At 47.1% G+C, this 24111-nt stretch overlaps 1 protein-coding gene across 1 annotated transcript; it reads left to right on the top strand.

Moving 5' to 3' along the window:
- The first annotated feature begins 3077 nt into the window (after window positions 1-3077).
- On the top strand, window positions 3078-22494 carry LOC138516940 (zinc finger protein 84-like). The gene is made up of 2 exons (XM_069632416.1): window positions 3078-3304; window positions 15258-22494. The coding sequence occupies exon 2, from the start codon at window positions 16097-16099 to the stop codon at window positions 17798-17800; it is 1704 nt and encodes a 567-aa protein (XP_069488517.1). The 5' UTR covers window positions 3078-3304; window positions 15258-16096; the 3' UTR covers window positions 17801-22494.
- Window positions 22495-24111: the final 1617 nt, after the last annotated feature.

The following is a 24111-nucleotide window of genomic DNA, read 5'->3' as shown; positions in this document are numbered from 1 at the left end:
GGCTCATTGAAATTAGTCATCAAGGACATATGGGGATTTTTAAGACTAAAGAGATCATCAGGGGAGATTATTGGTGGCCTGGGTTGGATCGAGAGATTGAGAAAGTCATTGGGTCTTGTGTTGAGTGTGAGATGTCGGGTAAAAATGTTCATGCAAAAACACAACCCATGATAAAAGTCGATGCCCCAGTGGGGTATTGCATGATCTGGCCATGGATATAATTGGGCCCATGGATTTAGGAAGTGGCCGTGGTAGATTTGTTGTGGTAGTAGATGATAGGTTTTCCAGATGGACTGAGTTCAAAGTTGTGAGGGAGGTGTTGTCTCAATGTATGGTAGAGTTCTTGCAAGATGTGTTTGAGAGGGAAGGTCTCCTGAGGACTATTTTGACAGAAAATGGCACGCAATTTGGGGGTCGGTTGTTCCAGGAATATTTGAGGAGATGTGGAATAGAGCATAAGCGCACTGCTCTGTATCAACCCCAAAGCAATGGGATGGTTGAGAGGGTGAATCGTTGCATTATGGAGGCTGTGCGGAACGGCTGTTTGCCTTGCGATTAGCTCTCCAAGTGGAACCAGGCATCAGTCCCTTTGAACTGATATGGGGTAGGAAGCCCAACACGTTTGTGTCACCAGCATGGCTGGGAAGGGTGAAGGATACAAATGGCGTGGTGGACGAAATAAGGAGGAGGATGGATGTGAGGAAGGAGAGATGGGTGAAGAAAGTGAATGAGAGGCGTCCAAAATGTGCTAGTGTGGTGGAAATGGGAGATTCTGTGCAAGTGAGGAAGGGTGTTGTGAGGAGGAAGGGTGATTTGTTTTATTCTCAGCCGGTGCAGGTGGCTCAGGTGCTAAAATGTGCTGTTAGGTTGCAAAGTGGGCAAGTGTGGGATTTATCGAAAATTGTTAAATTTCATTGAGGTTTATCTCATGTTTTTTGGTGGTTTTGTGCGGAAGTGTATGCTGTGTAGGGTAAAACCCTGGTGTTTTACTATATTGAGCCATTCTTTTACAATTCTTGTTTCTATTGTTTTTCTTCATATCGGTTTTTATGTTTATTGTATTACATGTAAATACTGTGGTACGTTTTGTTTGTTGGGGGAGGGGGTGTATTGTGTAGTGCTCTGGGTGATGGGAGTTCTAAGCATGTTATCTTATGTTCTTTAAGGGAATGTGTAGCGAGTAACAGAGGCAGTTGGAGAAGGGAGTCTGGAGAGGAGGTTGGGGGTCTTCTATCTGTACCTTTACTAGGAATACATACTATTCTTGCTATTAACTGGAGTCCCAGCAGCATCCTTTCATCCCTGTGTTTCTGATGTTCGGGGTGCCCATCCAAACCGGCCTCCCCTTATACCATTCCTGGTGTCCCCCACAGGCTGACGTAAAGCGGATGGAGCAGAGGAGACAAGAGCACAACGCAAAAGTAGACCGTGCCAGGAGAGCAACACCAAGCCACCTACAGGTAGGGTACAAAGCGCTAATCAAAAACAGAGCACCCCCCAGGAAAATTGCACTTCCTTATAAATCACTACCCTAGACAAACAACCATCAAGGCCACAGACTAGTGACTGCATCCTGAGGGTCAGAAACTGTCACAAGGAATGTGTCCCATTTCAGGCAGATACCAAGCACCACCTGGCAAGAGACTTATGGGGAGGGAAACCCCACAGGAGCAACAACTCCGACAAGGAGCCATACACCGCAGGAAGAAGGCCAGAGAGAACCACCAGCAACTCCATCAAGATAAGGAACAGAAGCAGAAGAGACAGTGGCAAAACAATCCGGTCAGCCATCCGGAAAGAGAGAACAGAGGACGATACTCTCTCTGACGGAAACCACTACCATCTACCCAGCTGCAGTGATTTATCCTGAATGGCATCTACCTGCGGGCCCCTGTATAGAGGACACCCGCACCAGAAGCCATGGGAGAGCGAAGCCCCTAGTCCCATAGAAGAAGCAGCTAATGTAGAGACACGAGTATGAAGTTTGCAGTTATGTGTTGAAAAGAAAATGTGTTTGTTTGTTATCGAAGTTGGGTAGGGATGTGATGATCATGTGACACGGGAGACCGTGGTGGAGGGAGACCACATGACAGGGTGAATTAATAGGAATCGGAAAGCTCACAAAGGGACTCCCCGCTCCACAACAGCAGTAACAGTGTGTGTATCCTTCTTAACTCCTCCTAGCCAGCACGGTGCCGGAGCAACACAGTAGGTACATGCACTGCTGTTGTGTTTTCATTTTTTGAACTGAGCAGCTTTGCACAGCTTGGCCGTTCACAAAAAGGCCACTATAATATCACAAGGTTTTGCTCTTCCTCTGCAGTAGCCCCATCTGCTGGTAAAAGTGTCTCCCGTCAGCCCAACCCTCTGTTATTAATGCATTATTATAAGGAATGGTCAAGGAAGAAGTTCACATTAAAGGGTTGGCATACATCTAAACATGAAAAAAGCAGATGTTTTTAACAAATGGAAATACAGCACAGCATTGCGACGGTATCAGTACTACTGGACTCATATCTTGACTAATGTTCTCTGCCACTTTACGTTTACCCAAACTAAGTAAACACCCTGCTCACTGAGGTGAGAAACTGGACCGGCTCTTGTCATCAGAGCCACGGGCTGTATTCTGCCTCAAAGTGGGAGGGCTTTAGCCCACCCAAGCCCTAGAGTGGCGCCGCCCATGACTAACAGGCGACTAGTGAATCCCGAAATGTGAAACTTTATATAACCCGCCGCTAAGCCTTTCTTAGGGGTCCCTTTCCGGGGACATCCTACCAGCGGCTGTAAATAGACAGCAATGTTAACACACCTAAGCATATACATATCTAGTCGACGTTGCTACCATTTACTGTGAGCTGTGTTCTCGTCTGCGCATGCGCCGGAGAATCGTGTTTATAATGCGCATGCTCCACTGACTGACGCTTGTACCGAGCATTCTCCAGTGAATGTGTGCTTCCTGACCGGGCTCCCAGTCCTGTGTCTTTGTTGCGCATGCTCGGTGAACAAGTGTCCTTATTGCGCATACTTTATTGGTCGTGTCTTTCCTGCGCATGCGCTAGAAATTAGTGACTCTTCGGGACGAGCCCTGTATATTATCGCCGCGTCTGTACCTTGTGCAGCAGAAATACTCGGAGACCTCTTCCCAGCCGTGGCAGATTTGAAGATGGCTGAGTCGATACTGGACGTCTGTCTGGGCTTCTTTGTCTCCCCACTCAGCCCCTTCCCGCTCAGCTGTAGGACAAGTTTTACACGTATACATGCAGCATGCACCAGGGAGGAATTTCATTCCAAATAGTTTGATTAGGTAAGTCTAAATTATTTTTTTCCTGCTTTACTGTTTTAAATGCTCCATTCGTTCCCTTGAGGTTGATGCAACAGCACAACGTAAGCACTTAACACAAACACTTAACCATACCTGCCTACATTTGAAAATCAAAATTCCTGAGATTTATGCCCCGCCCACAGCCACACAAGACTCCGCCCATTTGCGCATGGCTCCGCCCACATTCCCCGCCCATCTGTCAAAAAGGTAAACTCGGTTGTTGTAGCTGTCATTGGAAACATTTTTGCAGTTCCAAAGTGCCCAAGGGGGTCTGCCTGCAAGCCATACCCAGTAGCCACTGTGGGCAGGTTTCGTGGGCTAGAAACAATGGCTAAAGATCTGGCCTTGAGCCAAGTGAACATTGCCCATTCAATCGGCTGCATTTTGGTAAGAGACCTAAGGCAATGCCCCCAGCAAAGTGACCACACACCATGGCCACCATTTCACTTTAGATAGGCGTTGCACGTTAAAACACACACACACACAAGAAATACTGTATTTTCACTGTTTTCTATAGTAACTAAAATGAAGCGCTGCCGAAATAATGCTGCTTGCACTCCATGTCATTGGATTGAAAGCAACATTATTTCGGCGGCAGTGCCGCCTTCATTTTGCTTACTAGTATTGAACTGAAAATCATCCGTTCATTCAATGCTAGTAAGCAAAATGAAGGCGGCACTGCCGCTGAAATAATGCTGCTTTCAATCAAATGACATGGAGTGAAAGCAGCATTATTTCGGCGGCGTTTTGTTTTGCTTACCATAGCACTGTATTAATGATTTCCAGTGCTATGCTAAGCAAAATGGACGCGGCACCGCCGCCGTAATGATGGAAAGCACTATTATTACGGCAGTCGGGGATCGCTTGAGGGAAAGGAAGGAAAAAGTAAAAAAAAAAAATACGAGCACTTAGCATAAGTCTTACGCCAAACGGAAGGCAGGCTGGGTAGGCTCGCGGCGGTGTCCTGTCAATTGGTCGACTGCAATTTGGTCGACACCATTTGGTCGAATGCCAAATGGTCGAATTTTTTTTTTTTTATTTATATATTTTTTTTGTGGATTTTTGTGTGGGGAAAGAAAAAAAAAAGAAAAAAAAGGGGGTTGGGGGGGGGGACCACCCCAAAAAAAAACAAAAAAGGGGTAAAAAAAAAAAAAAAAAAAAATTCGACCATTTGGCATTCGACCAAATGGTGTCGACCAATTGTCCTTTCGACCAAATGTTTTCGACCAATTGACTGGTAACCGCCGCCAGCTCCCTCTGCTTTTCTACTGCATCGGCGTCGCTCTGACTGGAACGAGGTCACACTAGGTCGGGAGTCCGCCGGCACTGCGAGGTCCTCACTTAAAAAAAAATAGTCAGTGAATACTGCGCTTGTTCTTCTTCTTGCTGATAGACTTTTATCCATCAGCGGTGAATACTGCCCGCCAGCAGCGCCTCATATAGGGGTGCATGAAGGCAGTGGGCACAAACATTTCACGCTGTTTCCGGGTCCCGCCCACTTCTCCACCCGATTGGCTACTGGAGGCAGCCAATCAGGTGGAGAATAGAACGGGACCCGGAAAGAATCTCAAAATTCCTGAGATTCGAGGGACTTTTCCAGAGACCCGGAGAAATGCTTAGAATTCCGGAGTCTCCGGAAAAATTCTGGAGGTTAGGCAGGTATGCACTTAACCCTTGTCACTCTTCACACACGTTGCACAGGACCTGACCCACCAAACTCCTCATACAGGAAGCATAGACCTACCCTGGCCACAAGTACCTGGCCCTCCACACTACTCATACAGATAGCTAAGACTCACCCTGGCCACATGCCCCTCACCACCCTTACTCTTCTCACAGATATCACAGGCCCACACTGGACACAAGCACTAGACCACCACGCACCGCACACAACAGACCCACCTGGGCCAGCATCACCTGATCCCCACACTACTCACACATGTATAACAGACCCAACCTGGCCACATGCACCTGACCCCCACACAGGTAGAACAGATGCACTCTGACTATAAGTATCTGGCCCTTCTCACCCTTCACACAGGTAGAAGAAACCCAACCTGGCCACATGCACCTGACCCCCCACACAGGTAGAACAGATGCACTCTGACCATATGTACCTGGCCCTCTTCACCCTTCACACAGGTAGTAGAAACCTAACCTGGCCACATGCACCTGACCCCCGCACAGGTAGAACAGATGCATTCTGACCATAAGATGAAAGAAAATTAGCACTCCTCCTCCTACTAGACCTCTCAGCTGCCTTTGACTTGGTGGATCATAACGTCCGGTGCAGTCATTTGGATTCAGCAGCCCACTTCTCTAAGGAAGCTATAGTCTGGATACAGTCTTTCCTCAGTGACAGAACTATGAGGGTCTTCTCCCCATTAGCCGCAGCAGATCCGATACCTATTACTTGTGGAGTGCCCCAGGGATATTGCGTCTCGCCAACACTCTATAACAGGGGTGCACAACTGATTTTGACAGAGGGCCGAAAGTACCTTACATGAGGGCTATAGTGGGCCGAAAAGTAAAAGTGGGCGGGGCGGTAGGCGGGACATGTCAGGAGGCTTTTTCAACCCCCAATTTGTATAAAACACATGGAAAAAGATGTTTTTGAGGGGTAACGATTTTTATTGCATTTCAAACTTACATTTTGTACTACACATTTTCCATTGCTATCATTTATTTCGATTTAGTTATTGTATATCGTCTATTTAATTAAATTATATATATTTTATTGACCCTTGATTGGACATTCCGTTATTTTGGACTGCTATAGTTTGCTGTTAGGGTTACCCAAGAGGAGTATGGCCTTCGTTGAGTCAGGTTTCCTCAAAAAAGCAAAGGATGTACATCTCCTAACTGTGCCTGTTTTAGCTTTATTATTGAGTTCACTCTTGGAGTGCAACACTATGCCCCATGGCTCCCATCCCCAACCAAACACTATGCCCCATGGTCCCCTCACCCCCAACCAAACACTATGCCCCATGGCTCCCATCCCCAACCAAACACTATGCCCCATGGCCCCCTCACCCCCAACCAAACACTATGCCCCATGGGCCCCCTCACCCCCAACCAAACACTATGCCCCATGGGCCCCTCACCCCCAACCAAACACTATGCCCCATGGGCCCCTCACCCCCAACCAAACACTATGCCCCATGGCCCCCACCCCAACCAAACACTATGCCCCATGGCCCCACCCCCAACCAAACACTATGCCCCCTGTCCCTCACCCCCCAATCAAACACTATGCCCCCTGTCCCTCACCCCCAACCAAACACTATGCCCCATGGCCCCCACCCCAACCAAACACTATGCCCCATGGCCCCCACCCCCAACCAAACACTATGCCCCCTGTCCCTCACCCCCAAGCAAACACTATGCCCCATGGCCCCCACCCCCAACCAAACACTATGCCCCCTGTCCCTCACCCCAAGCAAACACTATGCCCCCTGTCCCTCACTCCCAACCAAACACTATGCCCCATGGCCCCCTCACCCCCCTAACCCCCAACCAAACACTATGCCCCATGGCTCCCTCCTCCAACCAAACACTATGCCCCATGGCCCCCTCACCCCCAACCAAACACTATGCCCCATGGGCCCCCTCACCCCCAACCAAACACTATGCCCCATGGCCCCCACCCCCAACCAAACACTATGCCCCATGGCCCCCTCACCCCCCTAACCCCCAACCAAACACTATGCCTCATGGGCCCCTCACCCCCAACCAAACACTATGCCCCATGACCCCCACCCCAACCAAACACTATGCCCCCTGTCCCTCACCCCCCAAGCAAACACTATGCCCCCTGTCCCTCACCCCAACCAAACACTATGCCCCATGGCCCCCTCACCCCTTAACCCCCAACCAAACACTATGCCCCATGGCTCCCAACCCCAACCAAACACTATGCCCCCTGTCCCTCACCCCCAAGCAAACACTATGCCCCCTGTCCCTCACACCCAACCAAACACTATGCCCCATGGCTCCCAACCAAACACTATGCCCCCTGTCCCTCACCCCCAAGCAAACACTATGCCCCCTGTCCCTCACCCCCAACCAAACACTATGCCCCATGGCCCCCTCACCCCCCTAACCCCCAACCAAACACTATGCCCCATGGCTCCCAACCAAACACTATGCCCCCTGTCCCTCACCCCCCAAGCAAACACTATGCCCCCTGCCCCTCACACTCAACCAAACACTATGCCCCATGGGCCCCTCACCCCCAACCAAACACTATGCCCCATGGCCCCCACCCCAACCAAACACTATGCCCCATGGCCCCCACCCCCAACCAAACACTATGCCCCCTGTCCCTCACCCCCAACCAAACACTATGCCCCATGGCCCCCTCACCCCCAACCAAACACTATGCCCCATGGCTCCCACCCCCAACTTAACACTATGCCCCCTGTCCCTCACCCACCAAGCAAACACTATGCCCCCTGTCCCTCACCCACCAAGCAAACACTATGCCCCCTGTCCCTCACCCACCAAGCAAACACTATGCCCCCTGTCCTTCACCCACCAAGCAAACACTATGCCCCCTGTCCCTCACCCCCAACCAAACACTATGCCCCCTGTCCCTCACCCCCCAACCAAACACTATGCCCCCTATCCCTCACCCCCAACCAAACACTATGCCCCATGGCCCCCTCACCCAAACCAAACACTATGCCCCATGGCCCCCTCACCCCCAACCAAACACTATACCCCAAACACACTCTCAAGCATGCACCCATACAGACGCGAACCCCCGCCCCCAACGCAGCACACACATTCTCAAGCATGAACCCATACAGACCCGAACCCCCCGCCCCCAACGCAGCACACACATTCTCAAGCATGCACCCATACAGACCCGAACCCCCCACCCACCAACTCAGCACACACACATGCACCCTTACAGACCCGAACCCCCCACCCCCCAACTCAGCACACACACATGCACCCTTACAGACCCGAACCCCCACCCCCCAACTCAGCACACACACATGCACCCATACAGACCCGAACCCCCCACCCCCCCAACTCAGCACACACACATGCACCCAAACAGACTCGAACCCCCCACCCCCAACTCAGCACACACACATGCACCCATACAGACCCGAACCCCCCACCCACCAACTCAGCACACACACATGCACCCTTACAGACCCGAACCCCCCACCCCCCAACTCAGCACACACACATGCACCCTTACAGACCCGAACCCCCACCCCCCAACTCAGCACACACACATGCACCCTTACAGACCCGAACCCCCCACCCCCCAACTCAGCACACACATTCTCAAGCATGCACCCATACAGACCCGAACCCCCCACCCACCAACTCAGCACACACACATGCACCCTTACAGACCCGAACCCCCCACCCCCCAACTCAGCACACACACATGCACCCTTACAGACCCGAACCCCACCCCCCAACTCAGCACACACACATGCACCCTTACAGACCCGAACCCCCCACCCCCCAACTCAGCACACACACACATGCAACCTTACAGACCCGAACCCCCACCCCCCAACTCAGCACACACACATGCACCCTTACAGACCCGAACCCCCACCCCCCAACTCAGCACACACACATGCACCCATACAGACCCGAACCCCCCACCCCCCAACTCAGCACACACACATGCACCCATACAGACTCGAACCCCCCACCCCCAACTCAGCACACACACATGCACCCGTACAGACCCGAACCCCCCACCCCCTAACTCAGCACACACACATGCACCCTTACAGACCCGAACCCCCCACCCCAGCACACACACATGCACCCTTACAGACCCGGACCCCCACCCCCCAACTCAGCACACACACATGCACCCATACAGACCCGAACCCCCCACCCACCAACTCAGCACACACACATGCACCCATACAGACCTAAACCCCCACCCCCCAAATCAGCACACACAGACCCGAACCCCCCCAACCCCAACTCAGCACACACACAAACATGCACCCATACAGACCCGAACCCCCACCCCCCCAACTCAGCACACAAAAAACATTCAAATCAAAACATTCATACACATCCGACACCCCCCACCCCCGCATCTCAACATACACATAAAATGCATTCAAATTCCAACATTCATACACATCCGACACCCACCCCCGCATCTCAACACACACACAAAATACATTCAAATTCCAACATTCATACACATCCGACACCCCCCCACCCCCGCATCTCAACATACACATAAAATGCATTCAAATTCCAACATTCATACACATCCGACACCCACCCCCGCATCTCAACACACACACAAAATACATTCAAATTCCAACATTCATACACATCCGACACCCATCCCCGCATCTCAACACACACACACAAAATACATTCAAATTCCAACATTCATACACATCCGACACCCCCCCATCGCAACATACACACACAAACATAAAGTAAAACAGACCCGACACACAAACGCAAACAGACCACTTACCCGAGACGTGCTGGAAGGCAGGTAAGCGGCAGGTAAGCAGGAACGCTGGAATCGTACTACGGCTGGCGTGGTCCAAGGCTGAAATGCCTTCCGGCATCAAGCCTTATGGACCACGCCAGCCGTAGTGCTGGCCCTCCATTGGGTCAGCACACACACACTACGTGGCTCGTAGGAGCAACGTGGTGCATGTGTGCTGAGCCAATGACGGCCAGTGTTTTGTCCGGCCCGGAAGACAACAAAGACTTTCCTAATGGAGGGCGGCCGGAAAGTCTTTGTGCCTCGCGGGCCGGACAAAAGAGCATGGCGGGCCGCAACTGGCCCGCGGGCCGTATGTTGTGCACCCATGCTCTAATATCTTCAGCTAGCCACTCTTTGACGATCTTGACAATCTGGGTATCACTTATACCAACTACACAGACGATACCCAGATTCTCCTATCACTCACAGGGGACTATGAGGAAGATCTGACTATGGTGAATAGAGTCTATAGCATCGTTCAGGCATGGATGGCCAACCATGGCCTGTGTCTGAACGATGACAAAACAGAGCTCATCATCCTGGGTACCGCAGTTCGCATCACCAAACTTAACCCTAACTACTCTGCGTTCATTATTGATGGGAATACTATCAAGGTCGCCAGAGAAGTAAAAACCTTAGGTTTTTACCTCGACTCAACCTTAGTTCTTACCAAACAGGTAAACTCACTGGTTTCCTCTACAGCTTACAACTGCAAATGAATACGGGCCGGAAAACTATTCCTGTCAGCTGACAGTTGTTTAATCCTATCTAGAGCACTCATCCTATCAAAACTTGATTATTGTAATGCTCTCTACATAGGGGCAAACAAACAATCCATCAACAGAATACAAGTGCTCCAAAATAATGCTCTCAAGGCCGTCTTAAGCATTCCTAGAAGAGCACATATATCTGAAATAAGAAAGAACTATAAATGGCTCTCCACCCAAGAAAAAATCAATCTCAAATCGGTCTGCCTCATCCACAAATGCTTAAACAATAAAGCCCCTTGTTACCTAACTGAATGATTTATCAGAAAAAACCCCATCAGACCATCTAGAACAGCCAACCCTAATGGTCTCCAAGTGCCAAGATTTAAACTGTCCACCATTGGAGGGTCCAGTTTCCCAGTTAGAGCAGCACAACTCTGGAACTCCCTATCACACACACTCAGATCTGACCAAACGTTTATCAAATTCAGAACAAACACAATTAAATGGCTTATAGTGAAAGATATGTAACCTACACTCACATCTACTGCACTAACACAGCCTTTACTTACATATATTATACTTTGATATAGATATGCTAATATGTAAATGTTTGTTAATAATGACATGTTGTATACACAAGCATTCCACTACTGCTGATATATACTGCTTTGATCCTCATCCTGTAACTCAGAGGAAACTGCTCTTACCTTTTGCACTGTAACATCTGTAACTAAGCTGTATATACTCTTTTCACCTGCGCCCTGATACCTTTGGGTCCGGCGCGCACAATAAATAAATAAACAAACAAACAAATAAACATAAATACCTGGCCCGCCCCACCCTTCACACAGGTAGAAGAAACCCAACCTGGCCACATGCACCTTACCTCTACACTCCCCACACAGGTAGCACAGACCCAACCTGACCATCCTCACTTCTTAGACAGGAAGCACAGACCCAGCCTGACCTCAGTCACGTTACGCTCCTCCAACCTCAGGCATCTAGGCGTTAGTTACAAATAAGCACACTCTTGCCACATGAGCCTGACTCTCCTCATTCCTCACACAGGAAGAATAGATCGAATCTGGCCACATGCATCTGACCTCCTCACCTCTTACGTAGGAACTATAGACCCACCCTGGCCACAGTCGCTTGACCCTCCTCTGCCCTCGCACAGGGGTCACAGACCCACACTGCCATAAGCACCTGATCCTCCTCACACAGAGCCACAGACCCTGAAACGTTCACACTTGCCCCTCTTGACACCTCACACAGGTAGCACAAGCGCACACTGGGCACAGGCACCTGACCCTCCTCACTCCACATAGTGGTAGAACAGACCCAATGTGATCACAAGCACCGGCCCCTCCTCACTCCTAACACAGGTAGAGTAGTTCCAACACCTCCACATGCACCTGACCTCCACACCCCCTACACCGGTAGCACAGACCCACCCTGGCCACAAGCACCTGGCCATCCTTACTCTTCTCACAGATATCACATGCTCACACAATGATATGATATGATAAGTCATTTATAACGCACCTGTACACAAGTGTTTCTAGGCGCGACAAGACAAGGCAGGGGAGACTAAGCAGGGACAAAACAAACAATCTTACTAGGCCTTGTGTCATTCAGATCGTGCAGGTGTGAGGAGGAAGGGAGAGGAGAAGTGGCAGGTGGATGCAAGGGGGAGAGTGCAAAAGGCAAAGCTTCAGTAAGTGCCGCCGAGGTGGCCGGCTCAAGTGAGTTTAAGGAGGCAGTGTACTGTAGGGTTGCAGATACAGTCCATAAGCGCGTGGTAGGCCCAGAGTCAGTGCACGGGGCTACTGGTCATGAAGGGGCTTGGTGCCCGTTTGGTTCAGAGAGTGGCCATGTAACCAGTAGCGTAGCCACAATCACCTGACCCCCACACTACTTACACATGTAGAACAGACACAAACTGGCCACATGCACCTGACCCCCACACAGGTAGCACAAATGCAACCTGACTTGAAGTACCCGATCCTCCTCACTCCTCACACAGGTAGAAGAAACACAGCCTGTCCACATGCACCTGACCTCTACACTCCTCACACAGGTAGCACAGACCCTGACTATCTTCACACAGGGCCTCAGATTCCTGACTGCACACACCTGCCCCTCCTGACTCATCACACAAGTAGCACAAGGACACTCACCTGACCCTCCTCACACCTCACACTGGTAGCAACTTCACCACAAGCAATTCACTGTCCTCGCTCCTCAATGGGTAGTTCAAACCCACCCTGGCCACAAGCACCTAACCCTCCTCACCCCTGAGACAGATGACACAGACACAACCTGACCATAAGTACTTACCCTCACACAAGACTGACCCCCTCAAAGCTTCAGACCACATGACCACTCCTATCGTGGAAGCTGCTGCTAACAGTGAGGGTTCTGACTATGAAGTGGCATGCTGGTGCTCCCTTTGCATGTGCATGCTGAAGGACTGGCACTACTGCTGCTCATCCCTTATTGCTTTGTTGCAGAGCCGTCAAGCTTCATTGAGCCACACAGACCTGTTTCAGGGAGACCTTAAACATCTTGTTTTTGATTCAAAAGTGCAGCCATGCGATGAGGCTTTACTGTGGCAGGTCTAGTGAGGCAGAAAAATAGAGGCACAGACATAACACACGTGGTCTCAGTTTGGTGTTTATTCTCCCAGTTGATCGATTGGAAGCAGGCTCTTGTTTTTCATGCAGTGATTATATATGACTCTGCTCTTATGCAAGTCAGAGCTTCCATGGGTCTTTCCAGAGCCGTACTGAAGCACAATGTTCCTCCCAAAACATATTAAACAAACATAACGTTTTTTCGAAGATGACAAAGTGTCCGATCAGTAAGGTGCTCTTATTTGCTTTAGCCCTAGAGCTTTGCTGCTGTGGAATGGTGTCTGCAATTGCAAATTGGGTTATTGGGTATACTGACGGCTCCTGCTAGTTCTGTGCTGGTTTCACAACTGAGATCAAGATGTGATCAGGGTTATAGATGTCATCCGACCTGACATTTTGGCTGTTCGCTCCTGAATGAGTTGTGGGTGCCCGACTGGGCGTCGCATGATAGGCTTGTTTTCACTTGTGCATGTCCGTCCTTGATGCTTCTCCTGTTCCTACAAAGGCTTCATTCATGCACCATGTTGTACTAATTCAGTCATTAGTACTGAATGAATGAATTCTTCTGTACCTAGTTTCACAATGCCTAGTTTCTCCTCACCCTTGCCCAAGAGCGTTGATGAACATGTCTGGTTGATATTGATATTTTATTTCTATTGCGCTCGTACACAGGTGTTTCAGAGCGCGACAAGGCAAGGGAGGGGAACAGGGGAGAACAAAACGGCGATTTTACTATGCCCAGTGACATTGAGAACGTGCAAGTGCATGGGAGAGGGGGAGGAGAAAAGTGCATGGAAGGGGGGAGCAGTGGAAAGTGCGAAGCAGAGGAGAAACAGATAAATAACAATAAATAAATAATAAAGGCAACAAACAGTGGTAGTGCAGCCAGCAATTTGCAAGTGCTAGGTTTAAGGCAGCAGGCAGGGTATGTCTGATAAGTGCAGGAAGAAAATGGGGGGGAGGCTGTATGGGTACAGATACAGACCCCAGTGCAAGGGGTGGCCAGGAGGCAGTGCGGGAGGGTGCAGGGTGAGCAGGTACCTGGGCCCGGAGGACAGAGGGGGGCCAGGAGCATGGTGCCAAGAGAGAACAGATCAGCAGGGGAGAGGGGGAGCAAAGGCAGAAGAAAAGAGGAAGGTCTTGAGGTGCTTCCAGAACCGGAGATGGTTCTCCTCAAGTTTTAGAGTGGCAGGGAGGCTCTTCCAGAGGGTGGCCCCAGCCGAAGACAGAGATCTACCCACAGCATGAATTCTTCTGTACCGGCATAACCCATTACAGTGCTTGAAATTGTTGGCAGCTTTGTAGTACTTTCCTGTGGGATAGACAAGACTAGTTAGCTTAGGAACAACATCTAGAAGTGATGCAATAGAAATATATATCTTTTTTTGTATATTTATCTGGGCTTTCATACTGCAAACTTAGATAAGAAGCAACAGAGTGATATATACCAATGTACCTATGTAGTAATAACTCTGTATTTGTGGGAATGTGTTGAAACACATGGTGCAAGTGTGCTCTTTAGTAAACCCTATAGCATGTTATGCTCCAAGTATGGTTAGTTGTGAGTAATTTGTGTTTGTTCATTCTCCAGTACTATTCTTCTTCAGAAGGACCTGAAAGTCTCGTTCTTATGGAGTAATGAGATATCTTCCTAGCATACCATGTGCCCTGGTCTTTCTCCAAAGTAGCAACCAAACTGCCTTTTCACTTGGTCTCTTTCCCTGGCACTAAATCCATGAACCTGACTTTATTATAGGACACTGTGGTGAAAAGAAACAGTGGACCCTACCGTCACTCCAAACCCAGATAAGAGTGGCTAGAGACTGGCCGAGTCAATCCATGATGTGGCACAGTGGGTCACACTTAGCTTGGTGTGTGTGTTATACACGCTGTTGGAGTATGGGACACCAGCATGTTGACATGTGTATCAATTTGGGACATGTGCATGCTCACTGTGTCACATTATCTTTGTGCCTGCATTAATCCTAGTTGCATGTCAACGGGTCACAATAATTCTCTATTCTGCGTATGCCATCCACCATTTTAGTTTATGTAATTCTAAATTTCCTTTTTCACTTTCACAGGGCAAAAAAAGGAGCAAGAATCAAACAAAGCAAACTGCTTTATGAAAATGCCGGTCAAAGAATGTCCTCTCCATATCTGCATAAAGTCTTCTTTGCAGATTCCAAACTTAAAGATGAACGCACCAACACTGACTAACCTTTCATACAAAATACCCATTCAAGGCTACTCCATTGAGTCCACTCTGGGGCGAATGGAGAACGGGGATGACTTTGACTGCCACTTGGAGGTCCCATTGGAGTACCTACATTGAATGCACCTGTGCTGAAAGCCTTTGCCCCAAGTGAAGATCCTGGATCGCTGCATCATGTTGAAAGGTCCACAACACTTGGCTGATGTGGCTGCTGCAGTGCAAATCCTTTAGACTCAATGGTATCCCCGTTGCAGTCTTAGTCTGTTGGAAATGTTGATGATCCCACCGCTGCATCCAAAGACTCACAAGCCACAAGGCTGGAAATTGTGCCCCGAATATATGATGGTTAACAGGACTTTTTTATTACACCAACAGTGCTGTACATTATCCCGGCCTGCCCTGTAATCAATGTTCATTGTTGTCATTTAGTGTATGCCAACATGTCGGTCACACTGACCCAGGGCAAGACTGTATAGATTGAATTGTCCTACCACAACAGCTGCACACATATCTGGTGTGCCCACGTACCATACTACACTCACTCTACTGACTTGAACTGCGGTTCCCGAGGGTCTTCAACCTACCAGCGCTTTGAGGTCATTCCAATAATACATAAGGCACTATATAAATACCAAGTAACATAACATAACATATATGTACTTACCGTGAAAAGGATTTGCATCTAAGGAGCAATTATTCAAACATACTATGCTCAAAATGGAGAGTGAGTATGCATTGTCTGATCATGGCAAGGCTTTCAAGCAAAAGGTTCCACTATTGGTGCATCCGAGAAATTACACTGTGGAGAAACCATATAAATGTTCAGAATGTGAAATGGCATTCACTAGAAAGGGTGTTCTAATGGTTCATCAGCGAATTCACACTGGTGAGAAACCATATAAATGTTCAAAATGCGACAAGGCCTTCAAGCAAAAATGTCATCTGTCGCAACATGAGAGAATTCACACTGATGAAAAACCATATAAATGTTCAGAATGTGACAAGGCTTTCATTGCAAAAGGTCAGCTATTAATACATCAGAGAAATCACACTGGTGAGAAACCATATAAATGTTCACAATGTCATAAGGCTTACAAGCGAAAGGGACATCTGTCGCAACATGAGAGAATTCACAGTGGGGGGAAACCATATCAATGTTCAGAATGTGACAAGGCTTTCATTACAAAGGGTGAGTTATCAGTACATCAGAGAAATCACACTGGCGAGAAACCATATAGATGTGCAGAATGTGGCAAGGCTTTTGTTACGAAGCAAAACCTGGCACAACATCAAAGAACTCACACTGGCGAGAAATTATACAAATGTTCAGAATGTGACATGGCATTCATTAGAAAGGATGCTCTGTTGGTTCATCAACGAAATCACACTGGGGAGAAACCATATAAATGTTTATCATGTGATAAGGCTTTCAAGCAAAAAGGTCATCTGTTGCAACACAAGAGAATTCACAATGATGAGAAACCATACACATGTTCGGAATGTGTTAAGGCTTTCAAGCAAAAACATCATCTGTCACGACATGAGAGAATTCACACTGATGAGAAACCATATAAATGTTCAGAGTGTGACATGGCCTTCATTCAAAAGGGTGAACTATTGGTACATCAAAGAAAGCACACTGGTGAGAAACCATATAAATGTTCGGAATGTGACAAGGCTTTTAAGACAAAATGTAATATGTCTCAACATGAGAGAATTCACACTGATGAGAAACTATATAAATGTTCAGAGTGTGATAAGGCATTCATTCAAAAGGGTGATCTATTGGTACATCAAAGAAAGCACACTGGTGAGAACCCATATACATGTTCAGAATGTGACAAGGCTTTTAAGAGAAAATGTAATCTGTTGCAACATGAGAGAACTCACACTGGTGTGAAACCATATAAATGTTCAGAATGTGACAAGGCATTCATTACAAAGAGTGAGCTATCAATACATCAGAGAAATCACACTGGTGAGAAACCATATAAGTGTTCAGAGTGTGACAAGGCTTTTGTTGCAAAAAGTGAACTATCAGTACATCAGAGAAATCACACTGGTGTGAAACCTTATAAATGTTCAGAGTGTGACAAGGCATTCATTCAAAAGGGTGATCTATTGGTACATCAAAGAAAGCACACTGGCGAGAAACCATATAAATGTTCAGAATGTGACAAGGCTTTCAAGCGAAAAGATCACCTGTCGCAACACGAGAGAATTCACACTGGTGAGAAACCATATACATGTTCAGAATGTGACAAGTCTTACATGCAAAAGTGTGCTCTGTTGGTACATCAGAGACATCACACTGGTATGAAACCATATACATGTTATGAATGTGGGAAGGCTTTCATTACAAAGCGGGACCTATTGGTACATCGGAGATTTCACACTGGTGAAATCATTTAAATGTATAGATTGTATAGAATGTGACACAATGTGACAAGGCTCTCATTACAAAATGTGCTTCTTATGCACATCAGAGAAATTACACTGGTAGAAAACAATCTAAATGTTTTGAATGTGACAAGACTTGCATGCTTAAAATTGGTTTCTAGTATTACCAGGAAATGTACCCTAGTGAGTTACAACATACATGTCCACACTGTGACAAGACATTAATTGAAAAGGAAACACTGGTGCACCATTAGCTAAATCCCATTGATGAGAAAACATGAATAGTTTAAATGTAACAAGGGCTTTTTGTAGTCTGTTGGTAGACCAGGATAACTGCACTGATTTGAACCCATATACATATTTTAAGAAAATGTGAATCTATTTGTGCATCAGACACCTCATACTAGCGAGAAACCACATACATCTTCTTCATGTGAGAAGTGTTTCACGCCTAGAAATGCTCGCTTGTAGCATCAGAAAACTCATTCTAGTGAGAAGCCACATACATCTTCTTAATGGGACAAGCCCTTCACGCATAGTAATGCTCTTTTGTAGCATCTGATAACTCATTCTAGTGAGAAGCCATATAAATATTCTGAATGTCACAAGGCCTTCATTGTGAAGCAAATCATAGTACAGCAACAGAGAATTCACAGAGGTGGCAAACTTTTCAAAAGTTAATGTAACAAGGCTGTCAAGCAGAGAAGTACTGTCACATTGAGGACATCCTTGGTCAGCATCAGATAAATCATACTAAGGTGAAACCGGAACAAATAATCTAAATGTGACAGTGCGTTCATGCAAAATATTAGGACACACTCAGGAGAAACCACATATTGCAAATATTGCAGCATTAGAGGATTCACACTGGTGAGAGAGCACATACGTGAACTATTGCAGCATGAGAGGATTCACACTGGTGAGAGATCACAGAAAGGAACTATTGGGAACTATTGCAGCATGAGAGGATTCACACTGGTGAGAGATCACAGAAAGGAACTATTGGGAACTATTGCAGCATGAGAGGATTCACACTGGTGAGAGATCACAGAAAGGAACTATTGGGAACTATTGCAGCATGAGAGGATTCACACTGGTGAGAGATCACAGAAAGGAACTATTGGGAACTATTGCAGCATGAGAGGATTCACACTGGTGAGAGACCACATGAAGGAACTAATGCCACATGAGACGTTTCACACTGGTGAGAGACCACATAAAAGAACCATTGCAGCATGAGAAAATTCACACTGTTGAGAGACCACATAAAAGAACCATTGCAGCATGAGAAAATTCACACTGTTGAGAGACCACATAAAGGAAACATTGTGACATGAGGCGATTCACACTGGTGAAAGACCACATGAAGGAACTATTGCAGCATGAGAGGATTCAAACTGGTGAGAGACCACATAAAGGAACTATTGCAGCATGACAGGATTCACACTGGTTAGAAACTACATACAGGAACCATTGCAGCATGAGAGGATTCACACTGGTGAGAGACCACATAAAGGGACTATTGCAGCATGAGAGGACTCACACTGGTGAAAGACCACATAAAGGGACTATTGCAGCATGAGAGGATTCACACGGGTGAGAGACCACATAAAGGAACTATTGCAGCATGAGAGGATTCACACTGGTGAGAGACGACATAAAGGAACTATTGCAGCATGACAAAATTCACACTGTTGAGAGACCACATAAAGGAAACATTGTAACATGAGGCGATTCACACTGGTGAAAGTCCACATGAAGGAACTATTGCAGCATGAATGGATTCAAACGGGTGAGAGACCACATAAAGGAACTATTGCAGCATGACAGGATTCACACTGGTTTGAAACTACATACAGGAACCATTGCAACATGAGAGGATTCATACTGGTGAGAGACCACATAAAGGAACTATAGATGCATGAGAGGATTCACACTGGTGAGAGACCACATAAAGAAACTATTGCAGCATGAGAGGATTCACACTGGTGAGAGACCACATAAAGGGACTATTGCAGCATGAGAGGATTCACACTGGTGAGAGACCGCATAAAGGAACTATTGCAACATGAGAAGGTTCACACTGGTGAGAGACCACATAAAGGAACCATTGCAGCATGAGAGGATTCACATTGGTGAGAGACCACATAAAGGAACTATTGCAACATGAGAAGGTTCACACTGGTGAGAGACCGCATAAAGGAACCATTGCAGCATGAGAGGATTCACATTGGTGAGAGACCACATAAAGGAACCATTTCAGCATGAGAGGATTCACACTGGTGAGAGACCACATAAAGGAACTATTGCAGCATGAGAGGATTCACACTGGTGAGGGACCACATAAAGGAACCACATAAAGGAACTATTGCAACATGAGAAGGTTCACACTGGTGAGAGACCACATAAAGGAACTATTGCAGCATGAGAATATTCACACTGGTTAGAAACGACATAAAGGAACTATTGCAGCATGAGAAGATCCACACATTCTTTTTAATTCTTGAGGATCTCACCCCTGTCATGTCTGGCCTGTGGATGGGTCTTTGATTTCTTAATGAACCGAGCCTAAACAGTGTAATTAGGAGGCCAAGTATTCAAGTGCAAAGGCTGCATTAAGTACAGTTTGCTGCTGCCTGTCGGCTATCACAGAACCTGAATAGACGTCCTTTCTCACAAGTCATAGGATGAGTGCATTACATATAAAGCATGTTCCATCAGGCTTTCCATAACTCTGCTCCACCCATGCTTTTGAAGAGATAAACCAAGCCTGTCTCACTTACTGCCCACACATGTCATGTGGAGCGAGATGGGTGAAAGGGACCTCTGCTTTCAGGCCTTGCAACTGTGGAACTTGCATCCCCATCACCTGAGAAACATCTGGTGCAATCCTCTGTTGTACACATCATTATATACCTGGTCATTTAACCAATTAAAACCAGCATTCCAATTATGCCAATCAGCATCCGACAGCATTATGAGGTCATTAATTTAACCATAGTATGTTCCTGAAAATGTCATGCACCACTTTCTCACCTGGCGTCTTTGGCCCCGCTGCCGCTTACGGACTTCCTGATTTCCGTCACGCTCACGCTACGTTCACTAAGCGGTCTAGTCTTTTTCCGCTAGGGTGTCCGTAGCGTTATTTAACCACTCCTCTCCCATAGTCCAGCGCGTTGCAACCTTCCACGGTCAGCTGCTTTTCCTCGCGGCCGCGGTCTTGCTACACGCTGTTTTCCTCTTGCTCCTCGAGCCTTTCCTCTTTCACCTCTCTTACTCTTCACGGTCCTTCTCCGGTCCCGCCTTCTGTTCTCTCCCCCCTTTCCTACTTTCCCTCCTTCGTGCCCGGCTTACTGCCTTTGGTTTTGTTTACTTTCGCTTCCTGTGTACTGCTGGAGTTTACATTTCCTACTGGGTCCTGTTGCTGCCTTCTCCCATTGTTCATCTGCTTACACGCCCAGCTGCCATCCGCATACCTGCCGGTTCCAGGTTTTTTTTTGCCTATTCTGGCTTTTTTCCCCCTCTTTGTCCCTCCCGGGAGTGGGACACGGTCAGGGCGCATTTACACGCTCTCACTGTGGCTTCCTCTTGTGGGAGACACGCTCAGCCTCGGAAAAAAGAAAAGGACTACACGGCACATCGAGCGCTCAGCCCAGTTGAGGAGGATTTCGACTCCACAGGTGAGGAGGTTGAAGAGATAAAAAAGGGCACTACAACTGTATTTAAAGAGGGTGCTGACAGAAAACCCCAGACATATTAAAAATGTGCATCACCACACCTTCTAATGTTTAGCGTGAGTATGAGAAGAAACAAAGGCAGCCACAGATGGGAAACAGAGTGGAATTGCTCCTTCCAGTGCTGTTATTTTGGTGTCAGAATAAGGAATTATGTACATGCATCTTCCTGAATGTTTAAACAGATGCTTGCGTGCTACTGGTATGTTGATTTGCACAGTTCCTTCTGGCAAAGAAGGAATTTACTTTGACATAAGAATCCTTGTTGGTAAAAGGTCCCTTGCTTTAGAATTTTCTTTTAAAATGTCCCTTACTATTGTGATGAGCTGTTCATTGTTCACAAAATTAATAATTCCTAATAATTCCTAATGCTTCAACATACAGTTTTTCTTCCCACAAGGTATTTCTGTTAGTGCCACACTGGTTATGTCCTTATTCTTATGATGTGCTCCCAATTGTTCTTTCCTAATTTCTCTATCGGAAAACATGTATTTATTGGATATTTATACTGCACCATCTGTAATCCTGTCACTTCATTGGAATTAAATTGGAATAGTAGAAAGGAGAAGGACAAGATGGAGGGGGCTGGTCCTCGCAGCCTTGCAATATTAAAACCAGATAATTGCAAGAGAGGACGAAGGGGAACAGTAACCAAGACATTAGTGCAGGTAGGAGCAAAACCTGCAACACAATAAGAGTCCTTAAGTGCTAGGGTCTCTGGACATGTATGCTGGAAAGAGTACACATTCCTGATGCAGTCATGGGACATGGAGATGATGAGTAAGAGCAAGGCAGACTTCGGAGCCCAGAAGGCTGGCCCTGCCATTGTTATTTATCTAACAACTTTCTGTTTCTTTCATTTACACGCACAGAAAATGCTGTTTTTAACTATGAAAATATGTACCTTAAGACTGTGCATTGTGTTTTTTATATGTTGTAGACAAAGGCAAAATAAACACCTTTCAAAATGTGTGTTACTGCCACTTTATCAGGCCATTATTCATATTATTCATATCATACTGTTACCTATAAAACCTGCCTGATGGGTCTATCGTTTGCAGTAATGCTCGCCTGATGGACCATTGTTACCGATCTTGCAATATACATTTTTTAAATTCTTTTCATTGATATTTCATTCTGCAAGAAAACCCCAAAACAAACACACCAAAGTTGCCAATGTGTGATGGCAGTTTGGCATTTTAGAAAGGTGGCTACTCTTCTCATTTCCTCAATCTGGACCCGTTGATGACCCCTCATTTTGATTCCCTTGATGTTACATCTGAAGCCGGTGTCACATGACACGATGGGGTCCTAAAGAGGGTGACACAAGCATAGAGTTCTCAAAATTCTATGTTTATATAATAAAAGCAACAATGTTATTCCTCAACAACAAAATGGAAACGTCTTTTACAGGGTTATTCGGTCATGAAGCCTCAACTGTATAGTGTCTAGGGAGAGCCCTGTGTGTTTCACTAAGTCTTAATTTCTCTTCCTGTAAGTGCAGTCCAGCAACGTTTTTTAAAACATAGGTCCACTTTCCCAGGACTTTAGAGACTTTTGGTCTGAAAGAGCTTCCATGGCTCGGACAGGAGATTTTGTTCAGAATACAGGCCGAGAGGTGACCTATGGTCGGATTTAATGATGGAGCTATCTCTATCTGGCGAATGTATTCCAATAGCAGAGGACATAAGGAAGACGTGGCAATTTTCAGGGTATTTTTCTGGAGTAGAGGCCCTGAGGGGCAAAGCATTAGCACCATCAGGGAAACTGCCCATGTCCAAGGTCAGTCCTGGGAAGGTTTGGGCAGGATTAGACACAGAGAGTAAGGCTATGTCATGTTCAAAGCCTTTAGTAGAATTAGAAGGCAGTGAAGTTAGCTTGGCTTGAAGTCTCTGCCTTCTACGTAGGCTAAGGGCCAGTACCGCAGAAATGCGGTTCTTACTAGGTACGGGTGACATTTCAATAGTTGATGACATTTCAATAGCCTTTGAAATTGTGGAGCCCAATTTAAGGGACGTTGGAACATGTGAAGCTGAAATCCCAGGATGTGGCCTTGTGGACATTTAAAAATATGGAAAAGCAGAGAACACTGGTAACAGAAAAATAGAAAAATACTAGCATGTGTATCGGTTGATTGCTACAGCGGAAGGTACCTGACAACTGGCATTCTATCCTTCAGCCGAGTGCCACAGAGAAGACAGGCAAGGGCGCTGAACAGCACAATGATAGGGAAGTATAACAGCCAAAAGACTGGTGGGCCTGTTCCCCCAGGCAGCAGGGTATAGCAAAGGCAGTAGTGGCAGCCGCAAAATGGAGATCCGTCTTGTGCCGAAAGGTCCGAGCAGCCTGGAAAGGATTAGAGGAAAGGACCAACTGCCGAGCATTAGGAACGTCAGGCCGCACTGAAACATGTGGCGTTAAAGCCACCTCTGACATCCAAATGCCGTGTCTACTGTATGTTACGGTATGTTATCCATAGGGATCTCCTCCATTTGCGCTGATAAGCTCAAAAATACTCTCCTCCTTCTTCAATACAACTCTCACCAGTAACACTCGTCCTTCAATACAACTGTCTCTATATGACAACCA

This window comes from Ambystoma mexicanum, chromosome 6q (genome assembly GCF_040938575.1).
Source record: "Ambystoma mexicanum isolate Mex_15411 chromosome 6q, UKY_AmexF1_1, whole genome shotgun sequence".
NCBI lineage: Eukaryota > Metazoa > Chordata > Amphibia > Caudata > Ambystomatidae > Ambystoma > Ambystoma mexicanum.
The sequence above is the reverse complement of the archived record's forward strand: the minus strand, read 5'-3'. Positions and strand labels throughout refer to the sequence as shown.

What these genes read in the sequence shown, in the direction of transcription:
- LOC138516940 (XM_069632416.1), top strand. Translation starts at nt 16,097, where the DNA reads ATGCTCAAAATGGAGAGTGAGTATGCATTGTCTGATCATGGCAAGGCT.